Source organism: Chenopodium quinoa, unplaced genomic scaffold (assembly GCF_001683475.1).
Source record: "Chenopodium quinoa cultivar QQ74 unplaced genomic scaffold, ASM168347v1, whole genome shotgun sequence".
Lineage (NCBI taxonomy): Eukaryota > Viridiplantae > Streptophyta > Magnoliopsida > Caryophyllales > Amaranthaceae > Chenopodium > Chenopodium quinoa.
This window is the reverse complement of record NW_018744311.1, coordinates 2,750,141-2,771,280: the sequence shown is the minus strand read 5'-3', so window position 1 is coordinate 2,771,280 and position 21,140 is coordinate 2,750,141. Positions and strand designations below refer to the sequence as shown.

At 34.8% G+C, this 21,140-nt stretch overlaps 2 protein-coding genes and 1 pseudogene across 3 annotated transcripts; 2 read left to right on the top strand and 1 right to left on the bottom strand.

The window, feature by feature from the left end:
• Positions 1–290: 290 nt before the first annotated feature.
• On the bottom strand, positions 291–14,159 carry LOC110696118 (serine/threonine-protein kinase TIO-like). 2 transcript variants are annotated; one of them, XM_021873403.1, is made up of 22 exons: positions 13,803–14,159; positions 13,632–13,706; positions 12,162–12,254; positions 11,854–11,928; positions 11,597–11,689; positions 11,087–11,150; positions 10,733–10,817; positions 10,509–10,581; positions 10,349–10,417; positions 10,171–10,251; positions 9,982–10,087; positions 9,764–9,874; positions 9,061–9,199; positions 8,451–8,619; positions 6,912–7,010; positions 5,194–5,721; positions 3,953–5,101; positions 3,164–3,397; positions 2,148–2,291; positions 1,868–1,948; positions 1,547–1,735; positions 291–919 (listed from the first exon to the last, which is right to left on the bottom strand). In XM_021873403.1, exons 1-22 carry the CDS (start codon positions 13,890–13,892, stop codon positions 674–676), a joined length of 3,993 nt encoding a protein of 1,330 aa, XP_021729095.1. In that variant the 5' UTR covers positions 13,893–14,159; the 3' UTR covers positions 291–673. The 2 variants fall into 2 exon arrangements, with proteins under 2 accessions (XP_021729095.1, XP_021729096.1); XM_021873404.1 differs by lacking the exons at positions 11,087–11,150; positions 11,854–11,928; positions 12,162–12,254; positions 13,632–13,706; positions 13,803–14,159 and having other exon boundaries at positions 11,597–11,629.
• Positions 14,160–15,489: 1,330 nt separating this feature from the next.
• On the top strand, positions 15,490–17,090 carry LOC110696208 (annotated as a pseudogene).
• Positions 17,091–17,201: 111 nt separating this feature from the next.
• On the top strand, positions 17,202–20,003 carry LOC110696207 (O-acyltransferase WSD1-like). Its single transcript, XM_021873492.1, has 8 exons — positions 17,202–17,515; positions 17,681–17,875; positions 17,997–18,584; positions 18,697–18,763; positions 18,857–18,960; positions 19,064–19,285; positions 19,380–19,517; positions 19,625–20,003. Exons 1-8 carry the CDS (start codon positions 17,447–17,449, stop codon positions 19,784–19,786), a joined length of 1,545 nt encoding a protein of 514 aa, XP_021729184.1. The 5' UTR covers positions 17,202–17,446; the 3' UTR covers positions 19,787–20,003.
• Positions 20,004–21,140: the final 1,137 nt, after the last annotated feature.

Here is a 21,140-nt window from a genome sequence, read left to right as displayed (position 1 = left end):
CCGACCTGTTATTAACCCGACCCAAACCTGATAAGAAGTATGACCCGACTCAAGCATGACCCAACCCAAATCTCACCCGCATAGGTTATGGAATTAATCTGAATTGACCCGACCCGACCCACTCTTACCCGATCCAAACCCGACCCGTTTACCCGAATTGACAGCTCTACACTAGAAAACCAAAGCCCTGTAAAAGTAATACAGTTTCGTAAACCAGCAGAATGAATAACAAGCCCTCAACTTGCGCAATTATGCATAGAGCATACGCAGCATTTGCTTTAATCTTAATCTCCGCGAGTGAAAGCAGCTGGTTTTATAATTGATATATGAAGTAGTAACTATTTTTATACAGAAAATTACAATCTAGGCCACGTATTTCAATATATGAGTCAGTTTTTGAATGTACTATAAATTAATGATGCTGATAATTAAATTATGGTGATCTTCATATATAATACCAAAAAGCATATGTACAATGATAAGAGTGGCATTCCACTCTGATACAAGGAAACATCATCCAGACTCCAGAGTCCTTTACATCTCATAATTCTGTCCAAAGCTACACCGCATCTTGTTGCCAGCATCAATTCATCAGGATGAATCTCCGATTGGCAATTGCTGTTGATTGATATGCTACTTTATAGGCACGTACGTCCTATTTGTAAGTCAGGGTTCAAACTCCATTGGCTTTATCATAAATCAAGGATGCATACTTGGCTATAGAATCCTCGGGTGATTGACGAAGTTGTGCTACCACAGGAAACAGCTCTGAAGAGCGAATGCACTGTCTGCAAGGTGAGTGTGCACACATTTTCGCCAGAGCAAAGAGAACAATTTTCAGAGGAGACTCATTCACAGCATCCTTTCTAGGAGGATTCAGGGCTACTGTAGAACACTCTGAGACCACCTTAAGTAAAGCCTGCAGAATTGTAAGCAGACATGTAGTGAAAACTATTATTGAAAACAGAAATGCAACAAGTCAAAGCATATGTTAATCGAGAAACCAATCTGTATTAAACATATATACTTGCAAAATAAAACAAACTTGAATGAGAAGATCTCAGAGTAGCTTTTTATTGACATTTCAAAATCATAACCTAACATGATTATTCTGCCCTCTATATTGGTCTATAAAGAAACATATGCAATTTAATAAAATCTATATGTTTCATATTGATAATAATGGATTTTTAATTTGAGACTATTTTTATGGCTAATTAGTACAGGAAACTTTTTTAACACAACTAAACATGTAATTTTCTCTCCAACCTTATCCAATTGAGAAACAGTTAAGTCTGAGACACCAAACAGTGAAAAAAGTTCAAACTTTACTTCCTTGACTCTTTCATTATATCCTCTCAATCAACTTTTTAAATTTCATATTATTCATCCCTATGAAATACCACAACAATAGAACCTGCCAGATTTATATAAAGACAATTGTTAATGCCCACTCCCCAACCAGACCCAGACCAACATTTGCAGATAAAATAACCAAGAACAACCTTAAGCAAGCATATTATTATTAAAATGTAATGAACCAAACCTGTATAGCACCATTAGACACAATATCTTCGCAGAGTTCGTTGGAATTGCGAATGAGATTGCTTAGAGCACCAGCAGCATTAGCTTTTGTCTTATCCTCCTCAGGAGAAAGCAGCAGATTCGTTAGTTGAGGTATGGAACTTCTAAGTTCTTCGTACAACAAATTATTATGGTAAGCTGCATTTCCAATCTGAAACAAAAAAAGTAACATTCATATCACAGAATTCTTACAATACAAAGATGGTATTCAAAAGTAAATGTACACTAGTGGCAGCAGCTATGTAAAGCACGATAATAGTTGTTGAAATGGACAAAAACTTACAGCAAAACAGGCAAATTTCCTGGTACGCTTGTCTGGGTCAGCACATCGATCAATGAGTAAACTGATGATACCATGCCTTGCCTAAACATCAAACAATCAGGAAACACACAATAACACATGGAATAAACTATAAATTAAAGAATGCCAGGAAGAAAATCATGCCATCACAAATCATTTAGCTAGGAAGGAAAACCCTATTAGCATAAGGATTGATTGACAAAGATGGGAAAAAAAAAAAAAGAGAGAGGGGGGGGGGGGGGGGAGTTCCAGTCTAACCTACCAGTGAATCATAAAAGTAAGAGCTATGTCGACACATATTTCCTAAAGCACTGCAAGCCTTTGCACGTAAATCAAAATCTTTAGAAGTGAGGAACTCCTTTAAGCGTGTCAAAATGTTTGCCTTGTCGATGTATTCATAGAAACCCTGCAAAGCATACACAACACAATATTTGAATCCAGACTATATGTTATTTCGTTTTTCAACAGATAAGGACAGTCTTAAGCTGTCATCTATACATGCATTTAAGACTTAAGAGGGACAGTGAGATCTTCAAACAATCATTTTTTAACAAAACAACTACCTTGTTTTTTAAGTTAGGAAAAGAAATTTCTCATCTTTTAGTTTAATGTCCAGATTTGTATTCTATAGCCCAAAAGGCCCCGAAGAGCAATAGTTGTGCTTTGATTGAAGGCATTATGTCACTTATGTATAAGGCAGTCAAGTGTGTTCTAGAAGACATTATTTACTCAGAAAATAATGTTAGGGAGCCTGAGCACAAGGCAAAGCAAGGCTGCCAGGCACATATTCCACATTCAAAAGACACAAATAAAATAGGTATGAGTCTTATGACACTATCCAACAGGTTGTGGAGATGGTAAGACAGAAGTTTCATTTAAAAAAAAAAAAAAAAAAAAAAAAAAAAAAATCATATGACAGCAACAGAATCCATGAACTCTTTCAGGTAATAAACACTAAAAAGAAAAAGTACATGACTAGGTCTCAGAAAAGCGCCTCAAGAACCTTTTGATACATGGAATGCAATTTAGTAGAATCGCTTCATCTAGGCTCTAGAGCCATTAAGTTGTTAATCCTCTAGCATGTCAAGTTGACAGAGCCTAGTGTCTCAGGTGAACATTTGCACTTTCTATAATACTAATTCTACACTTATACAACAATCTACAGGCAAGAATTTGATATTTATGAGTAGAAGCTGTAGAGCTGAAACCCAACACCAGAATTTTTGTTCAAATAAACCACAAAAAAGTACAAGAATCTGGTTTTGTAAAAGAGCTAACCTTGTCCATGCGTGCTAGTTCAGAAACTATCATGAGGACATCCAGGATGACCCCTTTAGGACATGAACCATCAAACAATCTTCTTATTCTGGAAGCTTCTAGCATCCCCTTCCCCACAAGATGAATTGCCAATGGTTTATGGCTGGTCATTTTTGCAAGAAATGCCACTGCTCTTAGCAATTCCTTCAACTCCAAACCATCAGCACATCGCAAAATTATGATAGGTATCCCTGTCTGCAACCAGGAAGAGAGAAAAAAATATGAAAAAGCTAAGGGAAATCATAAAAGCCAAATAAGGAAAGTTGGCAAAGCTTTCAAGGAGTTGCTTTAATATGATACACTTTATACTTTATGCTTATCTCTAGCAATGCTGTGAAAGATGCATAGAATGCAGCTAAACAACATATAACTCATCACCCATGCATATGAAACAGTAAAAGAGTCAAAGAGATACATTCATGTATACTTTTTTTACTAATGCACTCCATGTACTACAATGAGTTCAAGGAGAACAGCAGTAAAACCACATATAACTCATTGCTCATGTACGTGAGCATGATAAGTATTCTTCCTACAAAAAGAAAAGACAATCATTTTCATTCTCAGTTCAGACCATGCAGGATAATGGAAACGTACACATAGAGAATATAAAAAAAAGAACCATATATTTTCTTCTGCTGCAATTCACCAAAGAAGCTAACAAGCTAACTTTCAGGAAAAATAATAATAAAAAAAATAAGACACACTGCCACACATTTAAGTAAAAGAAAAGGTAAAAGACTATCTAACCTCTAAAAGAATCCTTATGTACTTTTCCATGTTTTCCTTGATAGCTTTCATAATCTCTGAGTCTTTACTGCATACTTTTGCACCAGGTGAGCCTACATTAAGGAGATGCCCACTGCTCATGGAAGCAGTGGTGGATGGCAAACCAGTAGCACTTTGAACAGCAACAAAAGGAAAGGCCAATAAATCTATCACTGCATTAATAATATCCCTCAATCCACTCTTTCCCCCACCAGGCCCCGCCCAAGTTTTAAGGAGCTTCAGATGAGCATCAGAAACCAAGTCACGAATGCATTCAACATTTTCATTCTGCAGTAATATCTGTCGAAAAGTTGCAGAGCTACCTGGAAGGCAATGACTTAGGCAAGAAATAGCCCACAGAACTCCAAAAGGAGATAGCCCAACTCGATCACAATCTGCTGCATGAGAATCAACAACAGGATTGTTGCCCAAAAAATCTATAAGAAGTTGTGGGAGTCCACTAGCACAAAATTGTTGGACAGCTAAAGGTCCTCCCAATTGTAATCTACAATCAAGCAAGCCAACATATCCATCCCTCAGCCCATGCCAATGAGAAAGCATATATGTGGCATTGCAGTTGCCCTCATGCTCAACTCTAAAATTCCTTTTGAGAAGGTCACAAAGAGTAGCAGTTCGAGGGATATATGGCATTGCAATATCAAATAATGAAGAGTCAGTTGAAGTTCCAATCCCAAGAGATAAAATAGATGCATAGGCTAGCATGGCTGATGCACAATGAGGGTGAAACGAAGATGGAACCCCATCATCACAAGAAAAAAGTTGAGCAATTGATGAAAGCCTTGCCTGCTGTTTCTTTGAAGAAGAAGTCAGAATAGATGCTGAGTGTTTTTTCCCATGAGACTTAAAAGATTGAGCTATCGTAGAAAGCAGCAAACATGAATGTAAAGCAAGTCCGTGAGGATTAGCTAATTTGCACTTTGAGCCATTAGCTTCACTAATTTGTGAATTTTTGTTCAAGGATGATCCACAAAGAGATATTATGGAGAATATCTCAGAAACAAGCGTGTGATCCCCTCCACCACTTACCTCAGTTGTGCCAGACAAAGAACTGGGAAGACCACAAAGCACACTCGGAATTAATCCACTGCGCATAGAACACCTCAGTAGAAGCTGGAAAATAAAAAGGAAACTTTGTTATCAGCAATAAACTCCCAGTTCACCTAAAGGATGAAAGAAGAATGAGGCAAAGGCTAAGATCAAACCTGGATACCAGCAAAGAGCACGCCTTCATTACGCTGACGAAGGCAGTATAATATAGCACAGTGAACTGGTTTGGAATCTAGAAATGCTCTCGTAATAGCATCAATAACCTTCTCGCAGTCAGTTCCAACATCCGGAGACCTGTCATTCTCTCCGATATCAAGTCGGACTAATGAATGGCTGCGCAAAGAAGTGAGTGGAAATGTCCCGGATTTGTCTTTGAGGGACAAACTCTCCAATGCATTAATTAAAAACCAAAGAGCTCTGCACCCTTCTGCAGCAACACGTGACAAATTAGCAGAACCTGAAATCATACTTGTTCCTGAAGCTGCTAAGCACACACAAAGGTGATCAACCAAACCACTTGTTTTGGCATGATCAAGAATTTGCTTCAATATATCAATAGCTTTAGAAGGTCCAGAAGGAGAAATTGTTTTGATAGCCGAAGCAACTTGATTTAACATGACTGCAATAGAGGAGGTAGATTCATACAGAACTCTGCCACTTGAATCTTCAAAGCTACTGACAACCTGTCAAGAAAAAATTTTAGATTTGAAAACTCACTCAGTTAGCTGAAGTACTTACATAGAATGAAATGGACTAGTACAAAACAATTTGCTACAGTATTCTAAAGTAATTCCACTTCTTAAATGACCACATATCAAGCATAAAGACACATTCTATAACCTTGCCAACAAACAAGGGCAACATAATTTTGATAGATCAATAAACTTACCTCATTAGGTTGCAAGAAAATATTAAAATTAAATCTCGAAAAACAAGTTGAATCGTAATAATGAGAACCAAGAAAAAGAGAATATGTAAATTTCTTACTAATTTATAAGCAGTTGATTGAGAATCTAACAACATATAAGACTAGACCTAACAACTATACCGATAAGCAACGCCAACCTAAGTAATTAACTTTACAGAGAAGCTAAGACAAATCTTTACACATAGAATAGCACTTCCCCCCACCCCCCCCCCCCCCTAAAAAAAATCAATTAAAATTTTCCAGTGTCACAATTATAATGTATTAATGCCTTAATGGCATTGAAGGTCACTATTACGATTATGTATCCCATATTGTGGTCTTGGGGTAAATCAAATAAGTAGATGCTCCAGTATCTAATGCAATTTACTACTTCCTCCGTATTTTTTTTTTTTGGGACATTTTTTGACTTTTGCACTATTCACAAATTGCAATTTGACAAGCTTTTGTGATTTATAGTTACTATAAAACATTGTTATGTGGGATCTTGTTTGAATCGTCTCAATGTATATTTTATAAATATACACCTTTTATAATTTTACAACATGGATAATTAAAGATATTAATCGTTGAAATAGTGTGTTGGCAAGCGAGATAATAGAAAGGTGTCAACTAAAAAAACGGAGGTAGTATGACTGAAGCACAACACCAGTACACCTGTCGACCTATTTTCTTCGGTATAAAAAAAAGTCGAAACATAAATACACAAGTGGCTTTGAAATGGAAAACCATCTTTTTTTATACATGTTATAATCTCACAAGCATAGAGCTAATCCATCATTAAGCAAAAATGTGAACAAATAATCCCATATTCCCATGCATTAATTTTTTAAAACAATTTGTATCAAATGCAATGCTTATAACTGTTATAAGTAAATTATACACAAGTTATTGCGTCAATAAGATGTCTAAAAACAGTAAAAACATGCTGGAAATTTAGAAGACTACCTGTAAAAACAATTCAACAAGCGCAACCCACTGGGTAAAATATGAACTCCCAAAGCTATCCCCACCACCATCAATTAATCTTCTAATATTCAAGAAACTCTGCACAGAAAGAAAGCACTCGTCAATTATGGAATTCTGCACATGAAAATAGAGTGGGGAGAGAGAGTTCTCGTTATCTGATGAGATGCAAAAACATATAATTTTAAAAAATGAGATTTTAAATCAAAGCTATTGGTTTTGTTAGATGTCAAATATGGCAGAAATAAATGACTTCCAAAATTAAAAGAAAATCACTAGTCAATTAAGGGCTTGTTCTCTTCCGTTGAAATTCAGTTCAGTTCAGTTCAGATCAGTTCAGCTCAGTTCAGTTCAGCTCAGTTCAGTTCAGTTCAGTTCAGTTCAGTTCAGTTCAGTTCAGTTCAGTTCAGTTCAGTTCAGTTCAGTTCAGTTTCAGTTCAGTTCAGTTCAGTTCAGTTCAGTTCAGTTCAGTTCAGTTCAGTTCAGTTCAGTTCAGTTCAGTTCAGTTCAGTTCAGTTCAGTTCAGTTCAGTTCAGTTCAGTTCAGTTCAGTTTCAGTTCAGTTCAGTTCAGTTCAGTTCAGTTCAGTTCAGTTCAGTTCAGTTCAGTTCAGTTCAGTTCAGTTCAGTTCAGTTCAGTTCAGTTTCAGTTCAGTTCAGTTCAGTTCAGTTCAGTTCAGTTCAGTTCAGTTCAGTTCAGTTCAGTTCAGTTCAGTTCAGTTCAGTTCAGTTCAGTTCATTTTCAGTTCAGTTTTCAGTTCAGTTCAGTTCAGTTCAGTTCAGTTCAGCTCTTAATTTACGTCTAATGATATTGCTAATGATATAAAGCCAAATTTCATTCTTTTAAACTCTTATTGCAACGACAACAACAACAACAACAACAAAATAATAATAATAATAATACTAATAATAATAATCAATAAATAATAATAATAATAATAATCATCAATAATTAATAATAATAATAATAATAATAATATTATTATTATTATTATTATTATTATTATTATTATTATGTACATTTGTATATACACATACGTATAGTAATAAATAATCAATAAATAATCAAAGATCACTAATCCGTAGTTAAAAATCACTAATTAATAAGTTCAGTTCAATTCAGCTGAGTTCAGTCAATCGGAACAGGCCCTAAGTCTGTGCTTTTGGGCCTGTAATTATTTTGTTCTTCCCATGAGTGTTATGGAAGAAGGGCCTAAAAAACAAGCCATCAAACTGAATATGTGCACAATAGGACATAAGAATGCATAAAATTTCAGGATACTCATTGGTATTTCCAGCAATGTCCAGTTACAATGATGCATATGACAAAAACACTAAGCCAATAATTAGACCCAAATATTTGAGGATTGGTATTTGGTGCATATAGGTGCAAATGGTTAAACACTTTTGTGGAAAAAACTTTTCAAGACATCTAGAACATTTCATTTCTGAGAAAAGGAGCTGTTAATACGCTTTTGTTGATGTTAGTGTCTAGTTCCAATAACTAAACAACAAACACATACCTTAGCAATCAAATCATAAGCATCAATCTTTTTTTGGCTAAGAAAAGCAGAAGTCAGTCCAAGAAGCTCAAAAATTATTTCATCCCGACTCGTATGTGTGATAGCATCTGCTGCAACTAAGTTTGAAAGTATTCTCAATGACTGATTCAAATTCAAAATGTCTTCCTTCCTGCCAAAGTTAGAAAACAGAATACATTGTTATATAGTATAAGGCCATATCCTGCAAAAAACATTTTTTTAGCAGATCTAGACATCTATCTCTAGTGGCATTCCCACTAAGGCATGTTGTTATTCTAATGTTCAAGATGTTGAAGGCTTGAAGCTACTCATAAGAATCCTTTTTGTTTGATAAAAAGTAAGAAATAAATAAATTTTTCGTTATTACTATTAATAGAAATCTTGTATAATTACAACTAATGCTATTGACGTAATCAGATGTGAAACATAAAACAAAATGAAAAATGTTGGAAAAAAAAAAAAACAGATAACTACTATTCATATAAACCTTGTTTAAAGATTATAGAATAAACTCGACCAAATTTTGGTCCAACAAACATATACCATCAAATTGAAGCTATGACTATAGCAAAGAGGTCAAACATTCCTTTACCTGATAGAGTTCCCCATTCCTTTAGAAAAACTTTTAAATGGTTCCAGAATGAGTGCCAAGGCCTCCTTTTTTTGGCCTATCACTTTTGCACCTTTGACAGTGCGAGAATTGTTTTCCAGTCTATCTAGTGTTTGACTGCCTGTATAAAAGGTTCATATACTAAATAAGTGAACATAATAGATAGCTACAAGCCTACAAGTAATGATAATAGCAGTTACTGTAAAACAGAAATTATTCAAAATAGATACAAACAGTAGCAGCAAATTAATGCTTGCATTATACATGTTCAGTGTATGTGTATTAAACATAACAGATTTATTAGTGCATAAATCCTTTAAATAAAGTTGGTAAAGAATGATATTTACAAGAAGACATAGATTTGAATGTTTCAAATTGTCTTCCATAAGATTAGAAGATTTAAAAAGATGTGACTACCATTGATCCAGGTCACATGAACACTGGAACAATGTTTTTCCACCAAAAAAACTCAACCGACTGATCAAATATTATCTTTTCAGTCAAAATTGAATTGTGAGGCAACACGTAATAGATTAAAAAAAACAGACGTAAGGTGCTCATATGACCAAAGAGATCCCATTCACATTATATGCAACAGCAGCCAAACAATAATTAAAATGAATTTAGATTCAATTTTGTCAATAGACAACAGAACTCTAGCATAGTATGATAAGGTTATAGTAACCTGTAGGTTCAAGAGATAGCTCCGTCGAAGCCATGTCGGACTCATTTGGTTGGTCATCACGAGGGCCTGATGAATTGTCATTATCAGAAGTACAAGGAGTATTATTTATACCTGTGGCGGTAGCAGTTAATGCAAATCAGAAAACCAGGATTGGCTTACAGACTAACAGTAAGCTAATGGTAGCAGATTGGTGAACATGATGAATGATAAGGCCTTACTTTCAGGAGTGATCGTGTTAGAGCGTACTGGAAGAGGAATATTTGGAGCTTCACCTTTCCGAGAAGCTACACACCCCGTTGACAGTTTTGTAGAAGAATGTAACTCCTGAGGAATAATTATAAGAAGACCTATATTAATTTGCTAAATTACTTGAAAAATGCTCCACAAGCAAAATAAGACTATCGTACCCTAGTCTCCAAGTCAGCTGAAGAATCTTTAATAAATGGGTGCTCAAGAAGGCCAGGCCAGGAGAGCCTTTGTTGTGGGACCTGATTCCCAAGAATTTTAACAGAAAAAAATAAGGATATGTTCCAGTCTGATTATTCAGAAGACTAAGAAGAAAAGAAATTTGAGGATGTAAATAACCTTATTAAGCAATCCTTTCAAGAAGCTTTTAAATTCTGGACTCATATTTTCCGGATATTTGACTGGGTCCTGCAAATATAAGGAAATAAACTCATATTTCTGCAGGGCTGTAATTTTATATTCCTGATACTCTGATAGCATCAGCTGTTTATAGATGTACCTTGATTATATGCCGTATAAGCGCATAAACTGAGTTGGTATAAAATGGAGGTTGGCCAACAAAAAGTTCATACCTGGTGCACTGGCAAGTTAGTAAACTCAAGTTTGATCAACTTATTCCTACACATAATTTTAAGGTAGGCTGTATGCTAATAACATCATTCAGGGGGTTGAGGTGATTTGAATATGCACAAAATTACTGCAAATTAACGTCAAAATACGCACAAAATTACTCCAAGAGACCACAAGTCAGCCGTGTGATTGTATGGCTGTTCACGAACAAGCTCAGGAGCCATGTACAATGGAGTACCTGAAACAGTCAGATGCATAAGGTGAGAAAAAGAATCAACAGTAAAATAATTTGTGGATAAAAGACCAACTTCTATAACTCCTTTTCTTTTTGCTTTCTTTGGACCTGATGGAGAGTTAACAAGGGTTTTTGACAATGTAAAAGAAAATCATCTGAAGAGCATAAACAGAAATTAAGTCCACAGAAATACAAGGAAAAAAGTATTTGCATCAACCATAATGAACTTGGAAATTAGATTACTAGCAAAACAAACAAATAACAAATCTGACCTTTAATGGAGCGAAGTACAACAGTGTTCATTGACATGGCACGAGCAAATCCAAAATCACAAAGCTGAAGTAAAGATGAAAAAATATAAGATAAAGCGAAGTTCAGAAAGGAAATTGGCAATACAGTTATTAGTGAACATCAAATGTTACCCAATCGCCTAAACAAAAGCGATCACCCTCAGGAGGGTAAGGGGACTAGATGTCTGAAGCCTTACATCTGTGCTTACAGCTAATAAAATTATAAAATGTTTTCAATTGACCTTTATCATGAAACACAATGACAATAAAAGGCACAAGAAATTACTGAGACATTCCAAACAAGTACATTATAATCATATCCATTAGACTATGTAAATATAAACTATGAAAAGCTCTAAAAATAATGTTTTTTCAACAATTCATAACTATTACTAAAAGAAAATGAGGGTGGAAAAAATGGATAGGCAAAGAGCCAAAAGTAAATATGTTAGACAAAAAGTGAAGTAAAAAGATAGCTCCTGAATACCTAACCTTAACAATGGAGCCTGAACCAATAAGAATATTCTGCGGCTTCATGTCCCTGTGAATAATTCGGTTGGAATGCAAGTAATGCAGTGCTCTCACCTGGATATTTGACCAGCAAAACAATCAAAAACCAATCTATTCACTTCAAGCAGAAATCTATCAAGCCTTACTTGGTTCTTCAGTTGTAGCCTCTAGGGAACAATAGAAGCTGAGAGCCACTTTGAAGACAAAAATAATGAATAAATTACATAATGAAACTATACCAACTGCTTTGCAATTGCTTGAACTTGTTCTTCAGGCAGGCACTTATCATCCTCAAGAACCTCAAAAAGCTCACCCTAGACAATTAAAAATGAAATCCATCACACAAAAATATACTAATAAAACACATGTAGTAGAGACCTTTAGCATACTTGTGCAGTATGAAAGAGAACCATTAATATCACTTCACTGCATGTATCAAGGTCCCCAAATTAATTCAGGTCTAGCACTATTCTTACAGAATATTGTGGCAATGACATGCACTTGCAAGTTGCCGTTCAGAAGTATGAAAAAGGGAGGAGAAAAAAACCTGAGCAAATTCTGTGACTACACAAAATTCTTGTGCAGTCTCGAAGGAGTCGAGCATTTCTATAATATTCTCATGTTTCAGCTTTCTGAGTATCTGGAATTCACAAGAAAACAAGAGTCAGTTCTAACAATAAACATCAATAAGTGAAGTGAATATCAGAGAGATAAATAGAGCTGTAGGTGATTATTATTAATTTCTCTAGAATGGAAGTGAGACAGGTATTGGAGAGCACACAGAGTAGCTGAAGATAAAACAGAAATAACCCTTGCAATTTGCATACCTTCACATAATCGAACAACAAGGACAAGAACTGAACAGGGTTATGTCATATGGCACATGAACGATTATGTCACATAATTCCAGCTCTAAAATATCTTAGGATACCTAGTTCTATAAATTGTACAACTCAAGTCTTTGGTACAAAACTGATAAAGCAGCGCTGTGAAATTGTAGGGCAACTTATCCAATCGAAACCTTGGTTAGTACAAGAACCTTCATCAAAATTCAGGTTAAAAGCTAAGAATTTAAGCAACACAAGGGGGGGAAAAATTGTTCTCGACATTGAAACCATGTAACAAGATTATGATAAGGAAAGAAAGGGTGGTTCTGCCTCTAATATTAAACATAGAGACGACAACATACAATGATCAAACACGTTACTTGCAGCTAGGCAATTTGATAATTACCAACATAGTATAAATGTTTATAAACTCGGAATAATCATTAGTATGGTTTTCTTAGTATAAGAATGGTGTTACATCATAATAAACATTCATATGATCACAATACATGTCCATATGATCACATAAAATTGTACAAATATACTTCCTCTATTCTGTTAATATTGCAACAAGGAGGAAATTACGCATCCCAAAACACATTTTATATGCTAAATATCTACAATTGTGTAAGTGTAAAAATTATAAAAAGTTGATATTGTGAAAGTATTATATGAGGCGAATCCAACAAGATCCCACTTGACTATATTTTGCTTAACGTATAACTCATATTATATGGTCAAACAAGAGTGATGAATAGTGCAAAAAGTCCATTGTTGCAATATTAATAGAACGGAGGAAGTACAATATAACCTTATGACTTTATGAGCATGTAATAAAACTTGGGATCATTTCTAAACCAGTGATCGAAACTCGGGATTGTTCTGAGTTAATCATTTCATGGCATAATAATAAAATGATTACTTAGACATAGAATTATACGGAGTAACAGTAATGTATTTTCATCATCTGCATAGCACTTTTACTGTCGTATTTCTATATTTAGATCAACCATATACATATGATATGATGACTCAAAAATACAATAATTAAGAAAATTCAACTGTAATTGAACTTATACTTCGAGCTCCAAAGCCCAAATTATACATGTATAATGTATAATAAAATAAATTTAAAAACAAATTGCCATTTTTAGTGCAAATTTTATTTAAAAAAAATAATCATAAATCACCTCAATTTCCTGCCGAAGATTATGAAGATCTTTATCACTCTTCCCATGTTTCATTATAAATTTCATAGCAACAGTCTGCAATTTTCAAACCCAAATCAATAATCAATCTGCCAATTGAAACCCTAAAATCAAAATATCAAACTTAAAGTTCACCCAAAAAACAAAAATTACCTGGCCTGAGTATTTTCTTCTTCCCTTGTAAACTTTCCCAAAAGAACCTTCACCAACAAGCTCAATCACATGATATTTTTCGACGCCCATTTCTTCCAATTGTTGACGCAATTTGATGAATATGCTTGAAATCAATAAGCTTAATGTTGGAATTTAGTTGTAATGCGATCGTAATTGCAGAAATTTTGAGTTAGGGTTTGCGAAACCCTGCGATTTTGGGGGTGATTGAGGGATATCCGTTAACTGTGGAGTAAAGGAGGGAGAGTAATGGAGTATTTGAATTTTTGCCGCTCTCTTGATTTTCAATTTTGTCGAGTACTTCTATCAGAATGTCTTCCTTATGTGTTTGAATTTTTGTCTTAGTTACTAGACGTTATCAAAGAAAATTGATCCGAACAATCAATACGGGTAGGATATTTGAGCATTTAAGTCAAGTTCGGGTCGGGTTTTGAATTATATTATGTCGGGCCAATAAAGTCTTGGATAAGTTTGGATTTGGTTCGAGTTTAATATGTAAGGTGTAAAGCCGAAGAGGTGCTCAAAAAATCAGGTCGGGTCAGGCCTTAACATCATATCTCGTGTTCAAACCAGCATCATAGCAGCGGGCTCTTCGGGTCGAGTTTGGGTTTTTAGCTAACAGTTGAGTTTTAAGTAGGAGTGGCAATTCGGGTCAGCAGATCGAGTTCGAGTCAGATTTCGGGCTATGCTTGAAACTATAAAAAATTGTGTAAAACTTAATATTATTACGATATAGTGATTTACTAGTATGAAATTTGGGTCAAATCGGGTCGAGTTCGGGTTTGGGTCGAGTTCGGGTTTCTCTCGATAAATTCAGGTCGGGTTCAGGTCCTATTATCCGATCGGGTCAAGGATTGCCAACCCTAGTTTTTAGGCTTGCCCAACCTCCCCTATTTTTGGGTCGGATTGGGTCGAGCTAGTGGGTTAGATTAACAATCATTAGTTTCAGGTCAGGTTAATGGCAGGTTAGATTAACCATGATTGGGTAAAATTAAGTTATGTGTCACCATAGAATGGGTCAAGACCAATTTGCATCGATTATAATTGGTTTCGTGTTCTAATCGGTTTATGTTTCAATCATAGTTTATTTGGGTCAAATTAGTTGTTAGCTAATTCAAGTCGAATACAGGCGGGCGAGTTTAGGCTTGAATTATAGAGTATTGATGGGCTAAATCAAATGTTGATTGATATCAAGTTTGATTCATGTTATAGATTACCAAGATCACACATTGTTGAGGTATGGGTTTATGTTGATTCAATTGTCAACTTTGCGCATGACTATATAATTAAGTATATTCAAATAGATTTTTATAGGTAGTATCTAAAATAAAAGTAGTAAAGATAAAACATTTACTGCTAATCCAAGTTTTTAACTTAAAAGGAATAGTCTTTTTTTTTTTAGTTTGTACAAAATAAATTTAAGAAATCATGTATGCAATTTACTTATTTTATTAGGTAACATCAATTCATGTCAACACACAAAAAACTTGTTCATTGTATCCAGATCAAATCTTATGGAACTTTTTCTGAATTCTAATTTAAAATTTCAAGCACATAACAAAAATCCTGAATTTGAACTAGGATAAAATATTTAATCAATCTAGTGGACAAGTTGCACAAGATAACGGAGAGAGAAAGTGAATCTTTGAGTTAAAAGTAAGACAAAATAGTGGAGCATGTTCATGTAGCTGCCAATGGAAGTAACGAGGGAGGAGCCAATAGAAATGCAGCAAAATTTAGAAAATTATATTAATGAAATAAATGATGTTGCATTTTTTCAAAAAATGGACCTCCCTCATGATCTTATAGTACATGATATTGTTACAAGGTTGCCTATCAAATCTATACTTCAATATAAGTCCATTTCTAAACAATGGTATTCTTCTATTTCCTCTTCATTTTTTGGTAATGCTTATTTCAAGTTATCTTCATTTAAACATTCATTTTCCCCTGTAAATTGTGTTCTTATTTGTTCTGGAAGTAATTATTTTTTATATTCTTTTGATGATGACGATGATAAGGGTGAATTATTGGATACTAACTGTGAAAAGGGTTTGTTTAAGTTAAGCATTGATTTTGATGGTTTGTCGTCGAAAGATGAGATTATTCTTGTAGGATCATGCATTGGGTTAGTGTGCTTGTACTCTATGTTGGGTTATTTGATCATTTGGAATCCTGTTATACACCAATGGACTAAATTTTCCCTTTATTGGAAGGTTTTCGAAATTTCACTTGGGGGTTTGGGTATGTACATTCGAGTGATGATTATAAGGTTGTTAGAATAAGTGAGGCCGAAGAGAGCAGAGTTATCATAGCTCATGTTTTCTCATTAAGAAGTCGAAAATGGGAGCAAATTCATGATGAGAGGCTACATGGGTATTCCCTACATGGGAGGCCTAGTTTAGCTGGAGTTTTGGCCAATGAGACTTTATATTGGATCATGTATGAGCGAGGGCGTGGTGAGAAACAATGCATTTTGGGTTTTGATCTAGTCCATGAAAGGTTTGATGAAATCCGCGGTCTGATTCCTGGTGACTCGTACTTAAGTGGCTTTCGCTTCCTAGGCTGTATGGGAGGATCCTTGGCTATGGGCCGTTTACAAGTGCAGGTGATGTGAGCATATCGATTTTAAAGCAAAAGGAACAGATTGAATACATAGGATTATATAGGGACATGAATCTAAGTTCTTGTTGTGATGTATTTGGATTCACTTTGGCTGGTAAGTTTTTCATTCAGTTAGGTGATCAGGAACTAGGACTGGTTGATCTAAACTCTTCGCCTAAGAAGTATACTCGGCTTGTCACGTTTGGAGAACAAGGCAGCACTCGCGTCTTGAGTTATACTCCGAGCCTGATCTCCCCTTTGGCTTTTGCTGAGATGCCTAAAGAGTAAAGAATAAGACAGGTAGGTACTATCAGCTTCTCATTTTTCTTTGTTGCTGCTAGAAATTTTAGCTTCCTGTAATCTGCAGCTGATATAGCTGTTGTGTATTAGGAAAGCGTAGCTGTATCGAAAGCAATTGAAGATTTGGAGTTGAAGCTGAGATTGTTGAATTGACATTGAAGATAATACTTCAGAGGATAAAGATCATAACTTTAATTTATGTGCTTAATGTTAAGTGGTTTGTTAACTGGTTTATTTGTAAACAAGAACTTGGTTAATTAAGATTGTATCTTTTATATGGGCAAATAGCCATTTGTTTTTTATTAGTAGTAATGTTTACAACAAATATGAAGTATTATGTCACTAATAATGCTAACTTTTACTCCGTACTCCACATACAACATGCCTATTACTTGTATATGCAATCAGAGGTCCGCAATACTATACATACTTCGGAAAAGCAACATAGTATGATCATATGAAACGAAAGGAGTAGGTTTGGTTAATAGAACCCTAATTTTCTCACAAATTATACAACTAACCCCGGCAACAATGCAATTTACTTGTCATGCAAATAGAGAGGTGCATGAATAATGACTAGAAATTTATGCTTAATTTAAGTAATTACTCTGTAAATAGAAGAGGCAAAGTAATGAAATTAGTTGTTGTGTTCAACTTTTGTCCATTATTCATTACAAAATAGACATTATTGTGCGCAAATTGAAAATCAAAGTATTTGAGAAATGAAAATACCATTTAATACTTTTGATCAAAGAAAGCTAATTGACATGGCAGCCTTCACCTTTGCATGGGTATGCATTATCTTCTACTCTGTTTTTCCCCTGATGAATTTAATCTACGTACTTGTAATAATTAAGCGTTAATTGTGTTAATAGGTTTTTGTACAAACAACAAAGTACTTTTTAAGTGTTCTCATATATCTCTACACTATTAACTAAAGTCAAATGAAACATCAGTGGCTGAATCCCATCAGCACAACCAGGACGGCAAAGGAGGAGCCACTAAGCCTGGCGACACGCTTGTTCCATGTGCCACGGCTGAACTGCTGCATAGTAGCAGTGGCTGGGTTTAAGACCGCGATCAATGTTGATGTTGTTAAGGAAGGACTTAACCAAACTCTTGTTAAGCATCCTCGTTTCTCAAGCAAACTGGTAAATATTACTTCATCCGTTCTTTTTTTAATTGTAACAAAGACTTTATCATTAGAAGTCTTTGAATTGGTTTCAACAATAACCTATGATGCTAAATTTTCCGTCTTTTCAAAACATCTAGGTATTTGATCCCAATGACCCCGGGAGACCAATTGGATGGATCAGAACCAAAGTGGACGTGAGCAACCACATTATAGTCCCAAATTTGGATTATTCAAATATGGACTCACCGGATGAATTTGTTAAAGACTATGTTTCAAATCTTGCTCAAAAACCTATGGACTTAACCAAGCCATTATGGGAAATTCACATCCTCAACATCAAAACTAAGGATGCTAACTCGATTGCTGTATTCCGAACTCACCATTTTATAGGAGATGGTATCTCAATTATGTCCCTCATACTCTCATGTACTCGAAAAACCTCTGATCCTAATGCACTTCCTACACTCCCTACCGAAAATAAGAAGTTGATTAACACAAGAAGATCATTTAGTTTATGGGACTGCTTTTTGTGGCTATTGTTTGCTTTCAACATGTTGTGGAACACTTTTATAGATGTATGCATGTTTTTGGCCACAATAGTTTTTCTTAAGGACACCAAGACTCATCTAAAAGGCTCTTCTGGAACAGAAAAGTCTCCTAAAAAGTTTGTTTATAGGATTCTAAGCCTTGATGACATCAAGTTTGTCAAGAACATCATGAATGTGGTACGTTTTCTTTTTCCATAATTGTTCAAACTTAATTGACATTACTAATAGATGTATGATTAAATTTAAGTTTGTTATACATCGAAATGAGGCTGTTGATATTATTTTTCAGACGATTAATGATGTGGTTTTAGGGATAACTCAGGCAGGCCTATCACGCTACCTTAACAGGAAATACAGTCAGTCTCCCACTTTCTTACATGATCAATAATGTTCATATTTTTTTCATTTGAATGAATTTATGATGTATATTAATACGCTCTTACATTCAGGTGAGTCCAAAGGAGATGAAAGGGTGCAGAAAAATAGTTTGCCTAAGCATATTCGTATAAGATCATCAATCCCTATCAATATCAGTCCAACTTCCAACCTTCAGGTTTAAGTATAACATTACTCATTTCTATCATCTATTTGTAACCAAAGTCTTTTTCAAAAAAGGCTTTAAATTGTCTAAAATCATTGACATGGGTACTCAACAGGATTTAGCAGAACAAATGGAAACAAATGATCCCAATACGAAAAAGTGGGAATGGGGGAACGCAATTGGTCACATCTTCCTTCCCTTCCACATCGCGCTAAGAGAAGACCCATTAGACTACATACTCAGTGCTAAAGCCACCATTGGCAAAAAGAAACATTCTCTTGAAGCAATTGTAACATATATATGTGCTGAATATTTTCTCAAGTTTCTAGGCCTTGGGGTATGATCATGCAACTTATAGTAACCTAGGCTTATAACATTATATTATAAACTACAAGTTGTATGAAAGTAACATTTACATCATAATTTTACAGGTTGCTGCTGCTATAACATACAGAGTTCTATCCAACACTACCTTATACTTGTCAAACATGGTCGGTCCAATGGAAGAAATAAGCTTCTATGGTCATCCCATGACGTTCCTTGCTCCTAGTGTTTATGGACATCCACAAGTATGCTCACTATCCTTTACGATTGGGATCTTATAGTACATATATTCTGACGTATTTGGATCAAGTTATATTGTGCTTAATTGATGTAGTTTGTCTATTTGTTGCAGGCTTTGACAATCAATTTTCAGAGTTACATGGATAAGATGACTTTGGTTATTGCAGTTGATCAAAATGTGATCCCTGAACCACAACTACTTTGTGATGATATTGTGGAATCACTTGAACTTGTAAAGAAAGCAGCTCAAAAGAAAAAGATTTTCAAGATTTAATATCCATGTTCTAGTTACAAGTCTAACTCACAAGCCTAATGGAATTGAAGAGCTATACCCATTGATTTTTCATTGGGAGTAATATACATTAAATTAAATAATGATGTATTCCATATTCATTTTGCATATTGGCTATCAGACAAATATGTTTGAAATTTCAAGGTGATTAAATTTGCTTACGACTATTTATATTTCCTACTTCCTCCGTTCTTTTTTACTTGACCCGCTTTGACTTTTACACTATTCATCACCCATCCTTTGACCTTGTTTTGTGAATAATATGTAAGGAAAATCATATTTATGTTGGATCATTTTGAATTCGTCTCAATAAGTACTATCATAATATATAACTTTTATATTTTTTAATTATGGAAAATTAAAGTTTTGCATTAGCAAGCGTGATAAAAGAAACAGGTCAAGTAAAAAAGAACAGGGAAGTATTAAGTTAGAAGAGATAATGAAAAATATTATTACTCCGTATAAGCCAAGGAGTACTAGATTTTTTTTTTTTTTTTTTTGGTAGATTATTGTTTCGATTTTTGTAACAGCCAGACTTCTAAACATTATTAACAATAAGGTAGTGAGAAGTTTGAGAATGAAAATAATAAGGGAAATTCCCATTGGTACCATCCAGGTTTTGGCTTTTCCCAGCGGTACCACATTTTATTTTTGACTTCCTGGTGATACACCCCAGTTTTTGACTTCTTAACTGGCGTGATTAAGTCTGTTAAACAGACGTTAATAAGTTAGTAAAATAGGTTAAAAAAAAGAAAAAGACTAATTTGCCCTCATTTTAAAAATTCCCCTCCATTTTTTCCCACTGATTCTTTCTGTTATTTCCCACCAAAACCCTTCCTATAAAATGCGCCATTTCCTTTTCCTTTCTCCATTTCATTTCTCCTCCATTGCTGCAGTACTCTTCTTCTCAATATTTTCTTTTTCCTTTTCTCTGACATGGCAGGTATTTCAGGTTCTTCTTCTGGCAGTAGGTAACTGACTCCATTTCGAACCCAGGAAGAACATATTACAAATGCAGGCACTGTGGTTTGTTGATGTGAGTCACTGAAGGTTAATTTATGGGAAACAGAACAGGGGAACTAAATGTTGCTGAGTATGCTAATCTGAGAGATTAATTTAACTGAATTTACAAAGAGAGCTTATGAATTTGCAGCCTACATATACATGGTTGTTAGGATTGCTCTTGTCATGTACTTGATTTTACTATTTGTTGCTCTAAAATAAAAGTGGTGTAATTTTCCTTCAAATCATGCTATGTAATTGGTAGATTATTATTAGCATTTAAAAGTTGTTTTTTCTGGATGAAGGAATGAGAAATGAAAAAAGAGCTACTTTG

Coding starts and splice junctions, on each gene's coding strand:
- LOC110696118 (XM_021873403.1), bottom strand. CDS start 13,892: ATGGGCGTCGAAAAATATCATGTGATTGAGCTTGTTGGTGAAGGTTCT. Junction 7,011..8,450: donor CTTATGATTTGATTGCTAAG/GTATGTGTTTGT, acceptor CTTTCTGTGCAG/AGTTTCTTGAATATTAGAAG. Junction 920..1,546: donor TGTCTAATGGTGCTATACAG/GTTTGGTTCATT, acceptor ACAATTCTGCAG/GCTTTACTTAAGGTGGTCTC.
- LOC110696207 (XM_021873492.1), top strand. CDS start 17,447: ATGAAAATACCATTTAATACTTTTGATCAAAGAAAGCTAATTGACATG. Junction 18,764..18,856: donor CTACCTTAACAGGAAATACA/GTCAGTCTCCCA, acceptor TCTTACATTCAG/GTGAGTCCAAAGGAGATGAA. Junction 18,961..19,063: donor GTCCAACTTCCAACCTTCAG/GTTTAAGTATAA, acceptor GGTACTCAACAG/GATTTAGCAGAACAAATGGA.